General features: G+C 35.8%; 1 protein-coding gene across 3 annotated transcripts in view; it reads left to right on the forward strand.

Annotated features, from left to right (window-relative positions):
• LOC126820661 (probable tubulin polyglutamylase ttll-15) overlaps positions 1-23067 on the forward strand; it is a 189616-nt gene that overhangs the window by 52324 nt on the left and 114225 nt on the right. For all 3 annotated transcript variants that reach the window (XM_050548783.1, XM_050548784.2, XM_050548786.1), the window contains exon 6: positions 17536-17611. In XM_050548783.1, coding sequence (XP_050404740.1) covers positions 17536-17611 — 76 coding nt within the window. The remainder of the gene's footprint in view (positions 1-17535; positions 17612-23067) is intronic.

A 23067-nucleotide genomic window follows, 5' to 3' on the forward strand; every position in this document is an offset into this window, starting at 1 on the left:
TTTCAATTTGTTGAACCCTGTGAACGCTCTAATGGCAAAAGTTATCATTCGATCTGTATGAAATTTAAATGCATCATTTAGATTAGTGAAACCACGAAGCCTATTGAATTTCAGCAATTTACAATAATTACTTCTAGAGTTATGGCCCTTGTTTCACTTTGTTCAACCTTTTTAATGCTGAATTGATGAAAGTTATCATCAGATGTGTATGAAATTTATATGCACCATTTGAATTTGTAAAACAGAGGTCTATTGCATTTCAGCAATTTCCATCAATTATTTCTAGAGTTATGGCCCTTGTTTTACTTTGTAAACCTTGTGAACGTTCGAATGACAAAGGGGGGGAAGATGACCAAATGGTTAGCACGTGCGCGCTGTAACATAAGGTCTGTCATTAAGTCAACTGGTGTGGTTTCGATTCCCCGGTTGTATGTGGCAAGGAGTAGGGTCGCCTGTCCAACCTCGTGGGTTTTCTCTGGTTTCCTCCCACTGCTAAATACCCCTACACGCAAGCAAATTATTGAAATAAATTGAACCATGTGTTAGTCCCGAAATGACCTAGTTTGTGTGGAGTGGACGTTTAACCCCATTATAATCTGCTCTGTATGAAGTTGTCTTATAAATGCCCCCAATTCCCTACAAAAGAATAAATATGCGACAACCCTTGTCGACTGCTCGTATATTTTAGCTGCTGTTAGCGTATGTTTCATTGCCTGGCCACCTATCTATTAAAATGGGTCTGTCCGTCCGTCCGTCACACATTTTTGGGACACAATAACTATCTTTCTAATTGCGCTAGAATTTTTCAAACTTGGTGTAGGTGTTTATTAGGTCATTGCCTTGATGGAGTTAGAAGATGAGCATTTTCTGCTAAGGGTAAGCAGAGATAAGCAATTTGATTGGTTGATACTTTGGGACACAATATCTTTAGTTCTAATTAAGTGAGAGTGATGAAAATTGGTGTATAGTTTCATTACATCACTACCTTGACTAAGTTTGATAATGAGCATTTTCTGCTCAGGATAAGCAGAACGATAAGCAATTATATTGGCTGAGAATTTGGAACACAATAACTCTCCGTCTAATTGAGCTAGAATGTTCAAACTTGGTGTAGGGGTTTATTAGGTCAGTGCCTTGATGAAAGCAATTTGATTGGTTGATGCTTTGGGACACAATAACTTAAATTCTAATTAAGTGAGAGTGATGAAACTTGGTGTATAGTTTCATTATATCAATACCTTGACTAAGTTCGATAATGAGCATTTTCTTCTCAGGGTAAGCAGAGCGCTAAGCAATTTGATTGGCCGAGACTTTAGAACACAATTGAATAACTCTACTTCTAATTAAGCTATAAAGTTCAGACTTGGTGTAGGTGTTTATTAGGTTGATGCCTTGATTGAGTTTGAAGATGAGCATTTTCTCCTTAGGGTAAGCAGAGATAAGCAAATTGATTGGTTGATGCTTTGGGACACCAAAATAACATTAGTTCTAATTAAGTGAGAGTGGGGACACATGGTGTATAGTTTTATCACATCAACACCTTGACTAAGTTCGATAGTGAGCATTTTCTGCTCAGGGTAACCAGAGCGATAAGCAATTTGATTGGTCAATACTTTGGAACACAATAACTCCCCTTCTAATTGAGGGAGAATGTTCAAACTTGGTGTAGACGTTCATTAGGTTAATGCCTTGATGGAGTTCGATGATAAACATTGTCTGCTTACGGTAAGCAGAGATAAGTAATCTAATTGTTTGATGCTTTGGGGCACGATAACTTTGGTTTTAATTAAGTGAGAGTGATGAAACTCCGAGTATAGATTCATTATTTCATTACCTTGACTAAATTCAATGATGATAATTTTCTGCATAGGCTAAGGAGCGATAAGCAATTTGATTGGTCAAGACTTTGGAACATAACAACTCTGCTTTTAATTGGGTCATTCCATGTCAACTGGACCAGTGTGAAACCCTAATAAACATCTTAACAAAAACAATAGTGTTTCACCTGCAAGCAGCACTGAAGCGGCTTTCAGGAATCAGACAGGAAGAGTGTGATACAATAGCCCATTCAACGAACTACCAAACAATACTTTGGCTGTTTGATCCGGTGATACCCGACGGTGAAATCACGATTTTCTCAAGAGCACCTATTTTTTACTGTTTTTTTTTTCTCAAAAAATCAAATATTTTTTCCTACTACTTCCGCAGAAACATCTATTCAGCAGTTTAATAAAAAATATTAGAAGAGCATTTCCAGTAATTTAACAACTTTTCGACTTTTTTCAATGATTGGGACCCTTTTGCGACCCTTTGTACCATATTGAGGCTTTGAAATTTGGATTCACATCCTAGACCACCGATAGGACTCTATGTAACAGAAGTTTAAGAAAAGAAATAAGAATAGTTTTCGAGATAAAAGCATCTGAATAGGCTCCAAAAAGGAAGATACTAGATTTTCAGCGTCCCATAATCTATTTATTGGCTTAAGCATCGAATTTGTGTCATTTGGATGTCATAAGATCGTCCATTATTCGGGCTATTCAATGACACTTTAGTTGTTTTGATTTAGTGAAATCTGGCGTAGTAATCCCTTTTTGGCAAGATCGCCATATTTTTTTTACTTTTTTTTTCAAAATATCGGATATTTTTTCGACTACTTCTGGTTTTTGGATCATTGTCGGGATAGTTTTAACAAGTTGTTTGGATACTTAACTGTCTGTACCAGATGTTTCAGAAACATCCATTGAGCTGTTTTTTAAAAAAATATTAGAGCATTTTCAGTAATTTAACGATTTTCCAACTTTTTTCAAATATATTATTTCAGTGCTTTTATTTTTGGATTCACACCCTAGACCACCGATAGGATTCTGAGTAAGAAAAGGCGTCTCAAAAGGCTCTAAAACGGAAAATACTACATTTTCAGCGTACCATAATTTATTTTGTAACCATCGAAATCGTATCATTTTAGATGTCTTATGATAGTTCATTAATGTGGATATCAACAGTAGTTCTTTTGGTCCGCTAATATCCGACGGAGAAATGAAGTTTTTTGCAATAGGGCCAATTCTTTTTAACCTTTTTTTCATTTTTTGAATACTTCCGGTATGGAGATCATTGTCGGGATAGTTTTAATAACCGGTTCGTGCAATTAAATAGTCGCAGGGCTCTATAATGATATATCAAAAAAGACTGGTTGGAGATTCTCTATTTTCCAGTGTCATCAAAATCGGATCAAAATTGTCACCTCTAGGAGGTCCTCAACCTTGATATACCAGATGTTTGGTCCGATTTTCAAGAAATTCTAACTGAACCATCATTAGGGTGTAACAGTGATATACTAAAAAGTTTTTTTTAAATCGGATAAAAATTGTGACCTGGAGAGGGACCACAAGCTCAAAATGCGTTTTTTCGTACAATCAAGGGCCATAATTCAGGAAGTTACGTTCCAATATGCTCGAATATCGAAAGCAACCAAGATCTTTGGGTTATAAACATGCATTTCAAGTTTCATCAAAATCGGATGAAAATTGTGACCCCTAAAGTGTCCACAACCTTGATATACCATATTTTACACTGTTTGCGTTCAAGGGGCGACCATTTTGTCCGTCAGTTTAGTTCGATTTTCACGAAATTCCAACTCAACCATCATTAGGGTGTAATGGTGATATACAAAAACGTTTTTTTAAATCGAATAAAAACTGTGACCTCTAGAGGGACCACAAGCTAAAAACGTGACTTTTCGTACAATCAGGGGCCATAATTCAGGAAATTACGATCCGATATGCACGAATATCGAAAGATATTTGAGTCATAAACAAGGGTTTGAGAAACTAAATTGTAAAACCTCCAATATTATCTACGGTATAGAATGTACACTCTGCGGACTGGTTTATGTTGGCGAAACTAAAGGACCTTTACATTTAAGCATTAACGGTCATCGTCACAATATTAATAAGGGTAGTAACCAGATTCTTTATAGGCATTTTAACCAATCTGACCACTCTGTACTATCTTTGAGGGTGTCTATATTAGAGAAAATTTACCACCATACCAACTTTCGCAGAAGCCGGGAGGAATATTGGATACGTACATTAGGTACTGCCACCCCTTACGGATGCAATGACAATGTAGCTAGTATTGGAAATTTGTCTAGCCCTGCGTGTAGCAATGTTAATGTCATGATGTTATTCCCAAAGTTTCTTTGTCGAAAACGCAGTCATGGACATCGTCGCTACACACCACCCAAGCTCAGCACGATTTCACTTGATGCCCTTTTGGAAATTATCCAAGAACCACTAGGGCCACACCATATACGTACTAAATTATATTCGATTCCACTTACTATTTTGAAATTACTTAAATCTGAATGTTTGGATTCAAATTGCACTGATCTTGACATTGCCCACCGTCGTTTGGACATTGCGACTGAGCCTGATGTGTCAAACACCAACAACAGTTCCTTTCTAAAACTGAAATTTGCTAATAAAGGCATTGATGCTATCGGGTTAAGCCAAATATTACACCATAAGCAAGTCACAGCACACATCCCTCCTTACTTCAAAACTGTTACTGTTCCTAGGATTTCTTATATGTATACTAAACCCATTGCATCCAAAATATTTAATTACAGAAACGCATTATCTAACATCAATGCAAAAGAATTATATGATGACCCTCTACCCTGTTCTTGCTCTACGTCGTCCTTCATTTACCAACCAGCTGGACATGTAGTCACTGGTGATTTAAACATAGTCCAGAATAATAAGTTACGTGAGATTTTGTCCAAAGGACCCAAATACCGGGAACCGCAACCATTTTCATAGGATCAAAATTTCAAACTTATTATGGATGCCGTAGAGGACTACGCCAGATCATGGGCCAAGAGGGAAGATGTTATCTCTGATACTCTCTCAGATTGGACTAAGTCTATCAGTCGTTTACTTAAACGAAGAATTTATATGCAACGTTTGTTAGTTGATACTAAGCCTAAATCTATTTTCAATGATGTTAGCATTGTTGAAAATCTCAACGCCTTACATGACAATTATGTCATTGTACCGGCTGACAAAGCGTCCAATAACTTAGTGTTTATATGTAAACGATATTATTATGACTGCCTGTTCAAAGAACTTAATTTCGGGAAATCAATCGACAGTGCTACGTATAAACCTCTACTCTTAGTAAGGATGAAATTATATCCAATCACAGATCTGTACTCACTTCATTTGGTACTCCATGTGGAGATACCCATACAGATCTGCCCTTGATATATTGGATACCTAAACTACACAAAAATCCCTACAAGCAACGTTTTATAGCAGGTTCATCCCGTTGTTCCACAAAACCACTTTCAAAAGTATTGACATCCATACTAACGGCAGTGAAAGAGGGTATTCAAAAATACTGCGACAAAATATACTCTCGTAGTGGTTTTAATCAAATGTGGATATTAAGAAATTCCAAAGAATTACTTGATGGTTTACAATCTAGATCACTTGCTTCAATCTCATCTATACAAACGTTTGACTTTTCTACTTTGTACACTAAAATTCCCCATAGTAAATTAAAAGCTTGGTTAAAAGACATTCACAGTGTCTTTTCATCTAAATCAGGAAATGTTAGATATCAATATTTAGTTGTTAATTACAATTCCACATATTTTGTCAAGAACCATAGTGATTCCAAAAATAAATTCACCGCCAACAAGATAATTCAGATGTTGGATTTTTTAATTGATAATATCTTTGTTGAATTTGGAGGGGAAATTTATCAGCAAGTTGTAGGTATCCCCATGGGCACCAACTGTGCACCTTTGCTTGCTGATTTGTTTCTCTATTCCTACGAAGCCGATTACATACAGGCACTTGTAAAATCAAATAAACGATTAGTCAGACATTTTAATTTCACTTATCGATATATCGATGATGTTCTATCACTGAATAATCCAAAATTTAGTGATTATGTAGAATTCATATATCCTGATGAGCTCGAAATTAAAAACACTACTGACGGTGACAATTACGCTTCCTACTTGGATTTGCGTCTCGATTTTGACAATTGCCATAAACTTAGTGTTAAATTGTACGATAAACGTGATGACTTTGACTTTCCGATTGTTAACTTTCCATTTATTAGTAGTAACATTCCAATATCACCAGCTTATGGAGTGTTTGTGTCTCAACTAATTCATTACGCAAGAGCTTGTTCATTTTATTCTGATTTTTTAAGTAGATCGAGGCATTTGTCATCTAAGCTTCAACTACAGGGATACTTGCGAACTAAACTTATTAAAACCTTTAAAAAGTTTTATGGCCGTCATATTGAATTGATTGGTAAATATAACATGTCTCTCTCGGCTATTATTCTAGATATATTTAATTGACGCGTATACTATCTCCCTCACTGCTGGGTGCATAGTGTGTAGAACCTATCTCTAAGTATTGACTAACTGGCCTATGTGTTAGAATATCTATATATGAAGTAGAAATGATTAATTGTGGTTACTATTCATGGAAACTCGTGAGAAATATACGTATTGTCAGTAGTCGCTTAAACCCGTCAGTATTTGTACCGTACGTCAGTATTCCTATAAATGGTCAGTAATAATCATAAGGTGAGTATTTAAGTCAATTGGTTAGTATTCCTTACTTGTGTCAGTATGTAAAATTAACGTGAGTAATTAAACAAACGTGAGTTAAGCCGACCATATCACTAGTCAGGCGCTTGCGGGAGAAATTGACAAAAGTGTGACTAATTAAGAAACCGTCACTATTTGAACCCTGGGTCACTATCAGAGTCAAACCGCCAGTTATCTTTGATGTGCGTCAGTAACTGGACCCAACGCCAGTAGAGCGTGAAATCGTCGCTACATTCTGAATAAATTATTAATTAATTATTTACTAATATTCTCGAATCAGGAAATGTTTTTAAACAATAATGGATGGCAGTCAACAATAGGAATATTTGTCGGCGATTTCGATTACCGCCGTAGTCCGCAGAATACGGCGCAATGTGTAGTGTTATTTAATTTACAATTTATATTTATTCTCGTTATATAACATGCGGATTGGCACATGTTTTGGGACTTGCGGCACTTTATCTGTATGGATTAAATTTGGAAACACTGTATGGATTAAATTTGGAATCATTGTATGGATTAAATTTGGAATCACAACTAATGGTTAAAAAAAGATCAACACAAATCTGTTTTCACTAATTTTATTGAAACAGATAACATGAAAGCAGATAACAGAAATAATGAATTTCATATACATACATACAAGCTGAAATTCTGAGCACCGAAGAATCGTGTGAATATCTATTTACATTAATTTTGAGAAATAATTTGATAGTAAATAACAGAAATAATGAATTTCATACACAAACCAATGCATACATACAAGCTGAAATTCTGATCACTGAACAATCGTGTGAATAATCGTGTGAATATATATACACTATTATTGGTATCTTCAGATTTGCAACATATTAAAAAAAAAATTAAAAAACCCCATATAATTCAAACGTCAACCCGACCATTTCAAGAATTGTCCGTGTCAAGGCGATTGCAGTTCGGTTGCTTCATTGAAAAAGATAACTGATATTAAACTATACAATTGACTGAGCTATTGGGGGTTCATATTGGAAATATTTTGGTGTCACGGCAACTGGAGTTCGGTTGCTTTATTTAAAAAGATAACTAATATTAAAACTATAAATTGACTGAGCTATATCCGTTTGAGGTTGTTTGAGGAAAAGCAAGTTAAAGATATCGTTATGTTCTAAAATCACATAACAGCCACGCCATATATTTGTTAATTTTTGTTTAATATTTCTCTCGGTGTTATAATTCAGAACGAAAGAGAATAGTCCATACATTAGTAATGTAGGTCTTGTATATTAAACTTTTATGGGAATAAATTCTGTTAATCTCACCACTTAATTAGCACCTTGGTGTTATATCAGGAGATTAAGAATGTTGATTGGGTAATTGAGTTTAGCCTCTTGATTATTAGGTTTTGATACTGTTTGGATTCAATTTGGAATGACAACTAATGGTTAAGAAAGAACAAAGTAAATATATTTCCACTGCTTTTAATGAGACAAATATGTAAGCTGAAATTATGAGCACAGAATAGTCATGTGAATATCTTTTTACCTTTGAGAAATTAGCTTTTATAACAATTTTTTAAAAATATTATAACGATGAAAATAGTAATAACATATTATATGGTATAATATACAATGCCAAACGTTCTACGCAATAATGCGCTACCCGACTGGGTAACAAATCGTTCGTTTCGCACTTTATTTTATTTACTTTAAAAGAATAATTATTAAAGATTGAAAAACAAAAAGTCATAAATTGAACTGTCAAACGTTCTACGCACAAACATGTGCTACCTGACGGGATAACGAGTCGTTTGGTAGTTAATTTTATTACCTTTTGAAAACATCATTCATTCAATAAAAACAATTCATAAAATTAAATGAAGACCGCCACAGCATACCCATCCACGTTATGGCTATCCAGAGAGGGAGAGAGGGTTTCCACAATTTATCATCTTGGTACGTGTGCAAGAGAGGCGCGGATAAAAAACGAAGGTTGATATAGTTCTTTGAATTCACATTTTCTTTTCTTACATAATAGTAAAACGATACCAAATCCACATTACAAAATTTTAGTTTCCTGTAAGCTGTAATCAATTTTGCAACTCTTCCACAAAATAAATCACCGTTTTACTTCTACGTACACTTGTTCGTAAATTCGCTCCTGTATGTTTCGGAGAGCCATGGTGGCTAAGTGGGTAAGATGAAAAATAAAGACGCTGGCTCGCTAGACAGGAAGGAGGACGCGTGTTCGATCCCTGCATAGGTCGAGAAAGTTCATCTGGATTTTCCGGCGTGGTTTACCCTTATCAGTGGTGAAGGACGGAGGGCGTGACAAGGACGGCTGTCTTGTCGATCGGGTGCGACAAAAAAACAAGATCCTGTGCATACATTGGCGTGCACATAAAAGGTCAATTGGCAGTTGGAATTCAATATAAGAGTAGGCCATAGTACCACCACACTGTATGGCATATGGCAGTCTTCATAAGCCCAGGACATTCAGCCTAATTTCATTTCTTGCCTTTTCATTGTTTTGACAATCTTTTCCTCGTAAAGATTACCATCATCGGAGCAATGGCCGCGCTCTATCAAAAGCTTTTTTATCTCCTCGTATACCTGTATCTGTTCTGCCTCGTTCTTCTCATCTCTATTCCTGTTATAAGGGACAATAACACTCTTGCTGGCTTGACAGCTCCAGAAAATTAAAAATAGCCTTATTCTAAGTACTAGATGTGTTAGTGTCCTACCTGTTGTGTAAATTATCCATTAAATCCTATTTTACTTGTCCAGAGGGTTCAAAAATATTTGAAAAGCTTTACGTGAGGTTTTTCAAATCATTTAGTTGAATTTTTCCAATTTTTTAAATTAGGGGTGTTAAGATGAAATTTGTATCATCAATTAATTGGAATATTGTAAAATAGTACAATTTGTTGACCAGAATAAAGATTGGGACATATTATTCAGTTACAACAAGAGTGGTATTGAGCCTTTAACTAAACCACAAAATTTTAAGATAGCCATCAACCAGTGGGTCTGGAATATTGAAGCATAAAGCATGTTCAATACTAAGATTTAGATAAAGAGCTGGCCATTCTAACTATATTTCAAAAATAGATAATGCAGAGGGCCATCCGATCAGTCTCCTTAAGTAATACTTGGCATCGTTGTGAAGCCGTGAATCTCTAGTTTATGAATTAACGATAATCCCAATTTTAAAGAATACAAACGAGTTTTAAAACCCATACAATACGTAAAAATGTTCGGTCCAGACACCCGGCGCGGCCCATTATGGTATCATGGCTACATTCATTACCCTATCTGGGGTTCGGATTCTGACACCATTCCGGTACCTGTAAATAAAAGTAGACCTATCGTACACACAAAACCTTAATTAAATTGAGTCATGTTACGAAGGTCACATAATATACGTTTAGCTGTGACGGCTTCTTTGATATTCAAGAAGCTAAACTCGATTACTCAATCAACATTCTTAATCTCCTGATATAACACCAAGGTGCTAATTAAGTGGTGAGATTAAAAAAATTTATTTCCATAAAAGTTTAATATACAAGACCTACATTACTAATGGCGTGGTTGCTGTGTGATTTTTTTTTTTAGAACATAACGATATCTTTAACTTGCTTTTCCTCAAACAACCTCAAACGGATATAGCTCAGTCAATTTTATAGTTTAATATAAAACAACCGAACTCCAGTTGCCATGACACCAAAATATTTCCAATATGAACCCTGAATAGCTCAGTCAGTTGTATAGTTTAATATCAGTTATCTTTTTAAATAAAGCAATCGAACTGCATTCGCCTTGACACGGACAATTATTCTTGAAATGGTCAGGTTGACGTTTGAATTATATGGGTTGTTTTTTTTAAAAAAAAACAGGAATCGGTTTGTAATATCTTGCAAATCTGAAGATACCAATAATAGTGTATATATATATTCACACGACTATTTACACGATTGTTCAGTGATCAGAATTTCAGCTTATGTGAAATTCATTATTTCTGTTATCTGCTATCATATTATCTGTTTCAATAAGATTAGTGAAAACAGATTTGTGTTGATCTTTTTTTAACCATTAGTTGTGATTCCAAATTTAATCCATACAATGATTCCAAATTTAATCCATACAGTGTTTCCAAATTTAATCCATACAGATATCAAAGTGCCGCAAGTCCCAAAACATGTGCCAATCCTCATGTTATATAACGAGAATAGATATAAATTGTAAATTAAATAACACTACGCATTGTGTCGTATTCTGCAGACTACGGCGGTAATCGAAATCGCCGACAAATATTCCCATTATTGACTGCCATCCATTGTTTAAAACCATTTCCCGATTCGAGAATATTAGTAAATAATTAATTAATAATTTATTCAGAATGTAGCGACGATTTCACGCTCTACTGGCGTCGGGTCCAGTTACTGACGCACATCAAAGATAACTGGCGGTTTGACTCTGATAGTGACCCAGGGTTCAAATAGTGACGGTTTCTTAATTAGTCACGCTTTTGTCAATTTCTCCTGCCAGCGCCTGACTAGTGATATGGTCGTCTTAACTCACGTTTGTTTAATTACTCACGTTAATTTTACATACTGACACAAGTAAGGAATACTAACCAATTGACTTAAATACTCACCTTATGATTATTACTGAACATTTATAGGAATACTGACGTACGGTACAAATACTGACGGGTTTAAGCGACTACTGACAACACGTATATTTCTCATGAGTTTCCATGAATAGTAACCACAATTAATCATTTCTACTCTTTTGAAGGATATTCTAACGCAGAGGCCAGTTACTCAATACTTGGAGATAGGTTCTACACACTATGCATGTTACCGTGCCTGATAATGACTGTCTACTACATCGTTAACACTGTTCATCACGTGCATTTTGCATACCGATAGTTCATTGGCCAATCACGCTATTTTACCGAGATTTCACCTAATAGTTTGGATGCAGCTATGGCGGGTGTGGCGCCAGGCAGGGTAAGCTTACTCTTCCGGACACCTGTTACCACTGTTTGTCGTGTATTTTGTACACGGCGAGCAGTCCATTTGCTGATTACACTATTTTGCCTGATTACACTATTTTGCCTATACCGTTTGTTTTGGTAACACAACCGGTGTAGACTGTGACAGTCCATTAGCCAATCACGCTATTTTGCACAGATTTCGTCTAATAGTTTGGATGCAGCTATGGCGGGTGTGGCGCCAGGCAGGGTAAGCTTACTCTTCCGGACACCTGTTACCACTGTTTGTCGTGTATTTTGTACACGGTGAACAGTCCATATGCTGATTACACTATTTTGCCTATACTTCGAATTTTGTCTAATGGTTTGGATTGTTCGTACTTGGTTTTATTTTATTTCAAGTTTCATCAAAATCGGATCAAAATTGTGACCTCTACAGAGTCCACAAGCTAAAAACGTGATTTTTTGACAATCAGGGGCCATAATCCATGAAATTATGTTCCGATACATGCCAATATCAAAAGGAACAGAGATCTTTTGGAGATAAAAATTGTGACCTGTAGAGTGTCCACATACAAATTTTGTGCCCATTTTGTAACCCTTATATTTTTTTGAATGGCTAAATCGATGTTTCTGAAACTCCTGGATCATAAAGCCATATGGTCAAACCTTTATATTTTTTTTGAAAGCCTAAATCAATGTTTCTGGAACTCCTGGATCATAAAGCCATATGGTCAAATGTAGTCGAAATAATGTCCGATATTTTGAAAAAAAAAACCCAAAAGAATGGATGCTTTGGGGAAAAACACGATTTCTACGTCCGATATCAACGGATGAAACAAATTAAGGTATCGTCGGTTGGCACGAGGATTGGAAAGTCGTATTATACCCAATTCATACGGATACTATGTATGACCAGGCAGCAAAATATGGCACGCTGAAAATCAAGTATTTTCTGATTTAGAGCGTTTTTGGGCGCCCTTTTCTCGAAAATTTAACCTATGATATTTTTTTAACATTCTCTATTGTGAGTCTTATGCATGAAGCCATCCAATAAGACTTTGAAATAATTGGAATAGCATAAAAAAACTGACTGAAAATCGAAAAAAAGTCGAAAAATCGTGAAATTTTGGAAAATGCTCTTTTATTGTTGCAAACTAGTCTTGACACCAACAAGACCGAAAATCTTATTTTCCAACAGAGAATAGTGGCCCTTGGATACAAAAGACCAAAATAAACTATATTACTCACAATACTCTATTTCACTGCCAATACCCTTTTAAATCGTATACCTGCGTGTTACCATGTAAACAAAAATTTCAAAATCGTATCGTGTTATCATGTAAACGAAAATTTCAATTTCATCACATTCTTGCCCAATCGCGGTTACACCTACAAACAAAGCGATAAAAGTTGGGGACAGCTTATATCTCTCTATTGATACTCTGATCTATGCAGTACAGTAGTCGAGTCTTAGATTTTCGAGTTCCTCTCCTGTTTCCATGTAGTGTGAGATTTCCGCATCCTTGCTACCACGCGGCCTGGGTTCGCCATGGAGAACGGTATGTGCAACTCGACCAACCAGACACTCTAAGCTACCAAGGAGTTAAAACAAATCTATTCATGTGTATAGTAGTATCATGTATTATTTTCCACCGGGAAACCATGTGGTGGTTACTTGATAAACTATTTTTGAAACTTCTGCGCAGAATGGAAGTGGCCGAAATGGCCAAAATCAAAAATCGGATGTAGTTTCCTCAATTCTTGACCTGAAAGATAACACTTAAATATTTCGAAATTTCAAAACTTCGTCGCTGTCATTTTACGTCCGAAGTTTAAAAAAAAAAAGTTGTTTAGAGACAATTTTTGTTATTTATCCAAATTGTCAAGTTTGACCTACAAATATGAATACCTGAAGTCAATTCAACTCCAATATAAGTTTCATTCAGAGTTATCGTCCTTTATTTTTCAAATTTTCTGCCCATTTTATAACCCTGATATTTTTTTGAAAGCCTCAATTGATGTTTCTGAAACTCCTGGATCATACAGCCATATGGTCAAACCGTTGCATAAAGCAATTCCAACAACGATCCGTAAACCAAAAGTAGTCAAAATAATGTCTGATTTTTAAAAATAACGCAAAAAATGGATGCTTTTAGGAAAAACACGATTTCTCCATCTCATATCAAGCGATTAAACAAATTAAGGTATCTTTGGGTGGCACGAGGATTGGACTGGCCTATGATACCCAATTTATACGGATACGATGATCAGAAAGCAAAATATGGCACGCTGAAAATCAAGTATTTTCTGATTTGGAGCGTTTTTGGACTCCTTTATCTCAAAAACTTAACCTCTCTATTGAGAGTCCCTTCAGTAGTCTTGTGCATGAAGCTGTCTAATAAGACTTTTAAATAATTGGAATAGCATAAAAAAGGGACTGAAAATTGAAAAATTGTGAAATTTTGGAAAATGCTCTACTATTTTTTTATTTTAACAGATTTTCAAAAAAAAAGTTATACATTCGGTAGCTGATCTAATTCCGATTCCAACGATGTATAATATGTATTGAGTTATTGAAATTTAATTTTCGATATTTTGACATTTTTGCATTAATGGCACATTTGAACATGGTGATTTCATCTGATCGGATAATGTAATATATCATTATAGAGCCCTGCGATCATTCAGTTACCCAAACGGGTTATTAAAACTATCCTGACAATAATCTCCATACCGGAAGTTTTCAAAAAAATAAAAAAAAAAAGTTAAAAAATTGGCACTCTTGCGAAAAACTTGATTTCTCCGTCAGATATTAGCGGACCAAAAGAACTAAAGTGTCGTTGGATATGGGCTATCATACGACATCTAAATGATACAATTTCGATGGTTAGGAAATAAAATGTAGTATTTTCCGTTTTGGAGCCCTTGAGATCCCTTTTTCTCAAAAACGATTCCTACGATTTTTCTTAAAGCTTTTTTATTCAGAGTCCTATCGGTGGTCTAGGGTGTGAATCCAAAAATAAAAGCATTGAAATAATGTAAGTGGTCGAAAAAGGGCATCAATGTTTGAAAAAAGTTAAAAAATCGTTAAATTACTGAAAATGCTCTTCTACTTTCTTTTTTTTGTAAACAGCTTAATGGATGTTTCTGAAACTTCTGGTACAGAAAGTTAAGTATCCAAACAACTTGTTAAAACTATCTCGACAATGATTAAAAAACCCGGAAGTAGTCGAAATAATATCAGATATTTTGAAAAAAAAAAGTAAAAAAATGGTGATCTTGCGAAAAAAAGTGATTACTACGCCAGATTTCACCGAATCAAAACAACTAAAGTGTCTTTGGATAGCCCAAACAATGGATGATCTTATGACATCCCAATGGTCAATATATTATGGGATGCTGAAAATCTAGTATTTTCCTTTTTGGAGCCTATTCAGACACTTTTATCTCGAAAACTACTCTTATGTCATTTCTTAAACTTCTGTTACTTAGAGTTCAAACGGTGTTCTAGGGTGTGAATCCAAACTTAAAAGCCTAAATATAGTATAAATGGTCCAAAATGGGCCAGAATCTTTGAAAAAAGTCGAAAAATCGTTATATTTTTAAATACGGTTCTAATGGTATAAGGGAGGTAACCAGATAAAATGAGCTAAAGTATCATTCGATAGCCCAGTGAATGGACTTTATTATGCTTCCTTCGTGTCTGTTGCCTGAAAGCCAATTCAGCACTGCCCTGCATGTCTAGTTATTATTATTTTTTTTCGCGGGAGCCTTTTTCTCCATGATTGAAAACAGATATCGATCTGGAACCAAATTTTCTCTCGGGGCAAACCATGTGGTGGCTATTTGGTAAACTATTTTTGAAACTTCCGTGCATACCGGAAGTGACCAAACTTTGTACTTTATCTCGGAATTGAAAATCGGCCATAGTTTCGCCAATTCTTTACCTATTTTCAAACAAATGACATTTTCAGAAACCCTGAATCTTTTCAGAGACAATGGCCATCTCACATTTTTCAATTTCGAATATTCGTCTTTGGCTTCTATCGTTCGAAAATTGAAAACACATTGTTTTTAAAACAATTTTTGTTATTTTTTAAAATTTTCAAATTTGACCTACATTTATGGATACCTGAAGTCCATCCGATTCCAGTGATATAAGTTTCATTCCGAGTTATCACCCTTTATTTTTCGATTTTTTTCGATTTTCTGCCCATTTTCAAACCCTTATATTTTTTTGAAAGTCTCAATCGATGTTTCTGAAAGCTCTGGAACATAAAGCTATATTGTCAGACCATTGGATAAAGCAACTTAAACAACTATCCGGAAGTAGTCGAAATAATGTCTGATTCGTAATACGATAGAATGAAACCGTGCCGACTGCTGCCGATCTGTACTTTTTTCAAATTCCTCCAAAATTACCATATTTTCGGGTCATAAGTCGCTACATTTTTCAGCAGAAGTCCGGGATTCGTCTTATACTCCATTAAGACTCATCTACAGAGGGTAAGAATATGATATCCGCTAAATAATCGCATTGATATCCGATTGTTTTTCAGCGATTTCCGATAATTACTGCCAGAGTTATGGCCCTTGATCACCTCAAAATATCTTGTACCTAGATGCTCTAGAGGCCAAAGTTAATATCCGATTGACTTTAAATTTATACACAGTGTTTAAGGTCATGAGACAAAGAATCCTATTGATTTTCAACGATTTCCGATAATTACTACCAGGGTTATGGTCCTTGATCTCTTCAAAAAAAATTCTGGACACTCTAGAGGCTAAAGTTAATATCCGATTGATTTTGAATTTATACATAGTGTTCGAGGTCATGAGACGAAGAATCCTATTGATTTTCAACAAACTTAGGTATTCAGGTTCAATCTGCATGCACAACGAATGTTTCCAACAGGTGCTAGGATTACTAGGAATATTTTTACGACTGTGAATAATGCGTGGGAAAATTCATGGGTATTCTTGGGTATTTGTCACAACTGTCTTACATGTTGATATTATGTAACTTTATGTGTATTAAACACAATTATATAATAATAATACATAATTCATAAAATAATATTTTTTTTTAACAGATAAAAACCCATTCAGGCTTTCCATATTTTAAAATATTTCTATGTAATATTGATAAACTTATAGCATCTATGTATACAAAGACAATCAATGTCGAAATTAGTTTGTAATATGAGCAGTTGCCGAGAAATAGGCAAATTTGCATGCGTCACTTTTGGCGTTATTTTGCCTGCAATACGTGGTTGTCAAAATCTGTCAAATATGAAACCCCCACAACATCGTTCAACACATAATTAGTGTTATTTTTTGTTGAAATCAGTTGAATATGCAAGTAAACAGGTTGGAAACAATTGGCCAATCTCAGGATGGTGGTGTGATGACATACATACCTTTGGGCAATGTCTCTGGTATAGATGCCATCTGCAGTTAATACAATGCCCAGTTCTCAGTGTTCAGGGGTCAGCTGTGGCATATAGTTATGTCTTTCACAGAATAGCAGGAAATGTAGTGACCCTAGCTTTTTAAAAGCCACATTTTATACCTCATGTCTGCACCATAAAATTGTGATTTTTAACTTTCCCTTTCTTCCAAATTCAATATTTTGAGAGAATTGATCTGTGACACATTTTACGCAATTGTGAAAACATCATATTCACATGATATCGTCAGGATCTGATGTTGTTACATTCAGAATTAGAAGATTAAAGTTTAACTCTCAAATTAGATTTACACTCATCCATTTATAAAAGTGGTATGTTTTCATTGTGTCTCTGTAAAACATAGCTATTAATTATTATAAAAAAACATGTTGATATTATATAACTTTATGTGTATAAAACACTATTATATAATAATAATACATAATTCATAAAATAATATTTGTTTAACAGATAAAAAAACATGTTGATACCATGTGGGTACAGAAAAGTAATAATCATCGTGGTATACAGATAAAGTCAGTTAAAGGTAAATTGGTATAATTATACAATGTGTAGATCTATATCCAGGGCCCCTGTGCATCTTAATCTAGCACTAGTTACACTGTAAGAGCAGGGGACTGTCGTGTTTAAAATGGGTTCTGTTTTGGGGATACAATAACTGTTAGAATGTTCAAACTTAGTGTAGGTGTTTATTAGGTGAATGCCTTGATGCAGTTCGTTGATGAGTTTTTTTCTGCAAGCAATTTTATTGGTTGATGCTTTGGGACACATAACTTTACACTGGAACCCGCGTACTGTTTACTTGTGTGTTTTTAACCTGAGAAACTATACATATGGTTTACTTTCAAATCATTGTTTGACAGCAGTTAAAAATCATTTATAACTTCCAAAAATCGTGTCATTGCCACTATTGTGTAGTTGGCTGGTATTTTCCAGAGAGGCATGTATCAATCAACGTCCCGTTTATTTATCTACAGCGTTTATTTATTAGATGAACAGTGTAATTTTCCAAGAAGCGTGTATCAATCAACGTACCGTTTATTTATCAAAGGCGTTTATTTATTAGATAAATGGTATAATTTCCCCGAAAAGCGTGTATCAGTTAAAGTAATGTTTATTTAGCAACGGCATTTATCTATTAGATGAACCGTTTAATTATAAAAAAATGCGCACCCATAGATGCTCGTCTTTATTTAGCAACAGCATTTATCTATTAGATGAACCGTTTAATTATAAAAAAATGTGCACCCATAGATGCTCGTCTTACCATGGTCGTAGTATTATTATCCATTAAAGATACTAATTTCCACATTGACAAATAAGTTACAGAATATATAGAAAATCAATTCCCAGGTAAGTAATTTATCTATTAGATGACCCGTTTAATTAAAAAAAAATGTGCACCCATAGATGCTCATCTTAACGTGGTCGTAGTATTATAATCCATTTAAAATAGTAATTTCCACATTGTCAAAATGAGATGGAATGCGCATTATCTAATTTTGAACTAGAGACAAAATAAGTGAAAATATTGATTTTGATCGAAATTGAGATTTTCACAAAAATGAGTGTATAAATATACTATAGTATCTATCGACACAAAAGATCAAAATAGCAATAAAAGATTTTAAAACACCTTTATTGGGACGTTTTGTAAGAGTACTGTATTCTTAAGTCTGTCCTATTTCTTAAAATTCTCAGCGAAATTATTTATTTTTCTTTGCTTGCAGCAGGACGACTGGTCATTCCTCTTACATAATAATTGGCATCGTTGTAAAGCAGAGAATCTCTAGTTTACAAATATGTCCAAAATATTGCCAATGATTTCATTTTGAACGGATACAATCGAGTTTTAAAACCCCAAAAAAATGTAAACAAACTCTGCTTGTTAGTATACTGTCTACACAACTTGTTTGCTGATTGGCGGGGATCACGTGGCTAAGTGGGTAAGACGCTGGCTCGCTAGCCTGGAGGTCGGGTGTTCGATCCCTGCATTGACTGAGAAAGTTCATCCAGATTTTCCGGTGTGGTTTCCCCTTGTCAGTGATGCAGGATGGAGGGCCTGACAAGGACAGCTGTCTAGTCCTTCGGATGAAACAAAAAACCAAGGTCCCGTGTGTATATTGGAATGCACGTAAAAGATCCCCTGGCAGTTGGAATTCGACAAAGAGTAGGCGATAGTGCCGCTGTCCGGGCAAAATTTCCCTCATAGCACACTGTATGGCGTATGCCCATCTTCATTAGCCCAGTATAGGAGCAGAACAGAAGGACGTTAAACCCCATTTCATTTCATTTCATTTTGCTGATTGGCCCAGACACTACATGCAAAGCATTATGGTTATGCGGCTGGTTCGAGCGGACGATAGATATTTAGTTTTGGTGATAATGTTTTTGGGTACCTACATGCACTCAAATAAGTGGCAGAAAAAAAATTAATTCTGATCGTATAAATTAATCGACAAGCGGGTGTGTCATTGAGTAATAGTAATCAACTGTCACAGATCAATGATAAAGTCGTCGGCAACTCATTATTTACTCCGAATAATTATTCCAAGCGGTGATTATTTGATATCTTATTTCATCTTTAAAAAAAATAATTTATAGGCCTTAAATGGAAATAAACAAAATAGCCAATAATTTTCTTTTCGAAGAGAATTTTATTGATAACTGAATTCCATTTACTGTCGCTTCTTCATACGGCATGCAAAGTAAGGAATGCATATGGGTCATTCTACAGATTGGGTGCCATTTTGAGATTAAAAATTTTCACAAATACTGTTACCCGATTTCACATAAATGAATTACATTTCAAGTGTTGAACCATTTTTTAATGTTATTTTGTATATGAGCAGTTTACCTAATGTTTACTTTCGTAATTGTATGTAAATTACGGAGACGTCTCAGGTACACTTCGTCATTTCCGCGACAGCATCAAAACAGCGAAAAAATAATATATCAATTTATAATTGTGGTCTAATTGTGTGTCGAATCAATTAAACGCTTGATGATTTAGATTGTAATTTGTTTTCAAGAATAAAATACTGCAATACTATGTCGTTTTATTGAATGTTAAAGTGTTAACACAATGAAATTCGTAACTTTGCTGACATTAATACTCGGTCACGTGGCTCTATCGGCAGTGGTTGTCACATATACTGTTCTAAATGGTGGATATGTATGTTGAGAAAGTAAAGACATGAAAGGTTGGACCATGTATATTGTATGTTTATGTACTTTTTAATTTAAATCCCAATCGCGGTAAATGACTGTCAGGAGCGGTGTTGACCTATACTCGTGTAGATGACAAATCCACTCGTTACGATAACCCCAAAAGGATAAAATAAACAAATTTCACATGGAAGTAATATTATTATGTGTTTTAATACTTTTAATTCAGTATACAATTTCAATTTACAATGATTGTTCAATAAGAAAAAATAACACATGCAATGACTCGCGGTAATGACTAAGATTGATTTGTATATTTAAATTGTGTCTAACGTCCCACTACAGCTCCTATATATCTGGTTAATTTGGTACGGGTCCATTAAAAGAAACAACTGTAATTTCTATAACATATAATTGTTAATGGTAAAACAATAACGATTGTTTTATTTTGTGAACTTTTCAAATTTAGGGGCGATCTTTTCAAAGATTTCATGATCTACTTGGAAATGACGACCAGTAATTGGTTGAGGTTCTGGAATAAGGGCTAAAAATTTGTCTAGACTATACCATATCCTATCTTCCATCCTTGGCCAAAAGTATCTGTTTCTTCCAGCACTGCTCATTGCGGTGACCTCAATCTCTTCGTCATCGACATCATTTATTATTCCCGGATATAGGTAGCCATAATATACTATTCAAAAAAAGTAGGGGATATTTGATTTTGGGGGCATAATACTAAAATATGCAAATGACTACGAAAAAAGTCACTATAGAACCTAACAGAAGAAACATTTCCAGTTACATGTGACGCCCAAACGCACCAATAGCTACCGCATGGAATGCAGGTGATGCTTGGGATCATCATGGGGGTCCAACCCAAGATTTGCACGACTCTGACTTTAAATGTTACAGTCATTGTGGCATTGAATTCCAGGGTGGAAACATCAGTTTAATTGTTTTAGTGACCAGAAAACAAATTTTGATATGCGTCGGCTTACCCAAAATGAAAGGTTACGTGCCCTTGGCATGCTACAGATCGGCACAACACAGGCGGTTGTGGCGCGGACGATGAATGTTTCTCAGTCTGTCATAAGCAGGCTATGGTCCAGATACCGTGATACACAATCTGTACAGGACAGACCACGCTCAGGTCGACCAAGGGCGACAGCTCAAGCCCAGGATCGATTTATCCGTACCTTGGCCTTGAGAAATCGTGTCATCACAGCAAATCAGATCAGCGCTCGTCTTCAAACAGACACTAGTGTGAGAGTGAGTGGCCAGACGATTCGGAATCGACTGCATAGGGGTCACCTTCGCGCCCGACGTCCTCGCGTGATCCCTTGTTTGAGAGATCATCACATTCAGGCAAGACGTCGTTGGTGTAGGGATCATCAACACTGGGATAATCGACGCTGGAGCAATGTGATGTTTTCAGATGAGTCAAGGTTCACTGTTGATTTTTTGGACAGACGTAGGAGGGTGTGGCGTCGTCGAAACGAGCGCTTCCAAGACGTAAACGTCATCAGACATGATCGATTTGGGGGTGGTTCTGTTATGGTGTGGGGAGGCATCACTGTTGCTGGAAGAACGGCTTTACATGTTGTTGCAGGGTGTGTTACAGGCCAGTACTACCGGGACAACATCTTGGCAGTCCATGTTGTGCCGTTCGCACGACGTCATGGCCGCCGTTTCATCTTCCAGGATGACAACGCAAGATGTCACGGGCCAGGATCGTTACAGGTTACCTCCAACAACAGAACATCACCACATTACCTTGGCCAGCACTGAGTCCCGACCTCTCCCCCATCGAGCATGGCTGGGACATGCTTGGACAGCGGTTACGTCAACGTCAACAATGTCCTGCCAATGTCCAAGAATTTGCTGCTGTGTTGCAACAGGAATGTGACAATCTGGACCAAAATGACCTTAGACGTCTCATTAGGAGTATGCCACGTCGGATCAATGCTTGTTTGGCAAACAGAGGAGGATTTACCCGTTACTGACTTGGTTGTGATGCTGTGGTAACTTTGCTGTTTGCCCCCGGGTATCATTTTACCCTTATAATGGTCAGTCTGTGCCTTACTTAGTCTAACGATCATTTGGAATAAATCGATGAATGTGAACTTCATTTCATTTTGTCATTTGTTTCTTCGTCAGTTTCATTAGGTGACTTTAATAACACTTAAAAATCAAATATCCCCTACTTTTTTTGAATAGTATAATTTACCAGACACCACTTGTTAATCAAAGTTTCGTCGATTTCGATAGATGTACTCTTAAAACCATTGCTTGTTTCAGGAGGGTTGGTGACATCCTGAGTGCTCGGTTTTTCCGTGTATTGATTAGGTAGTATGGTAATAATTCGTGGTTGAAAACAGCTACACATTAATCCCTGGCAAAAACAGCTAACATCTCTAATCGAAATTATACCCGGTGATCGAGATATTATTTGATGGAGTGCCATGGTTCCTTTTACTGGGGAAACGTGTGAAAACGTGCTAGATTCATCTGGAATACTCTCAGGGTCGATATAAAATAACTTTACCGTAGTTTTATCCTTTAAAACTTGATACATTGTCCTGGAATCCGGTATATCGTGCTTCTCAGCTATTAATCTGTCTGCCGTACGTTTAACTACCGCACCAATTCCATCTGGGGCTCCTTTTCCATGGCTTGTTTCCAGAAAGTTCCAGGTTCCACCAATAAACCCATAGTCGTATATTTTCCTCGAAAACATTGCCATGTTGGTTTTATTTTTGTACTGACCGCTTGGACCGTCACTTAAAAAATTAACAATCTTTACTTTAGGAAAAT

The sequence above is a fragment of the Patella vulgata genome, chromosome 5 (assembly GCF_932274485.2).
Source record: "Patella vulgata chromosome 5, xgPatVulg1.2, whole genome shotgun sequence".
Classification (NCBI taxonomy): domain Eukaryota; kingdom Metazoa; phylum Mollusca; class Gastropoda; family Patellidae; genus Patella; species Patella vulgata.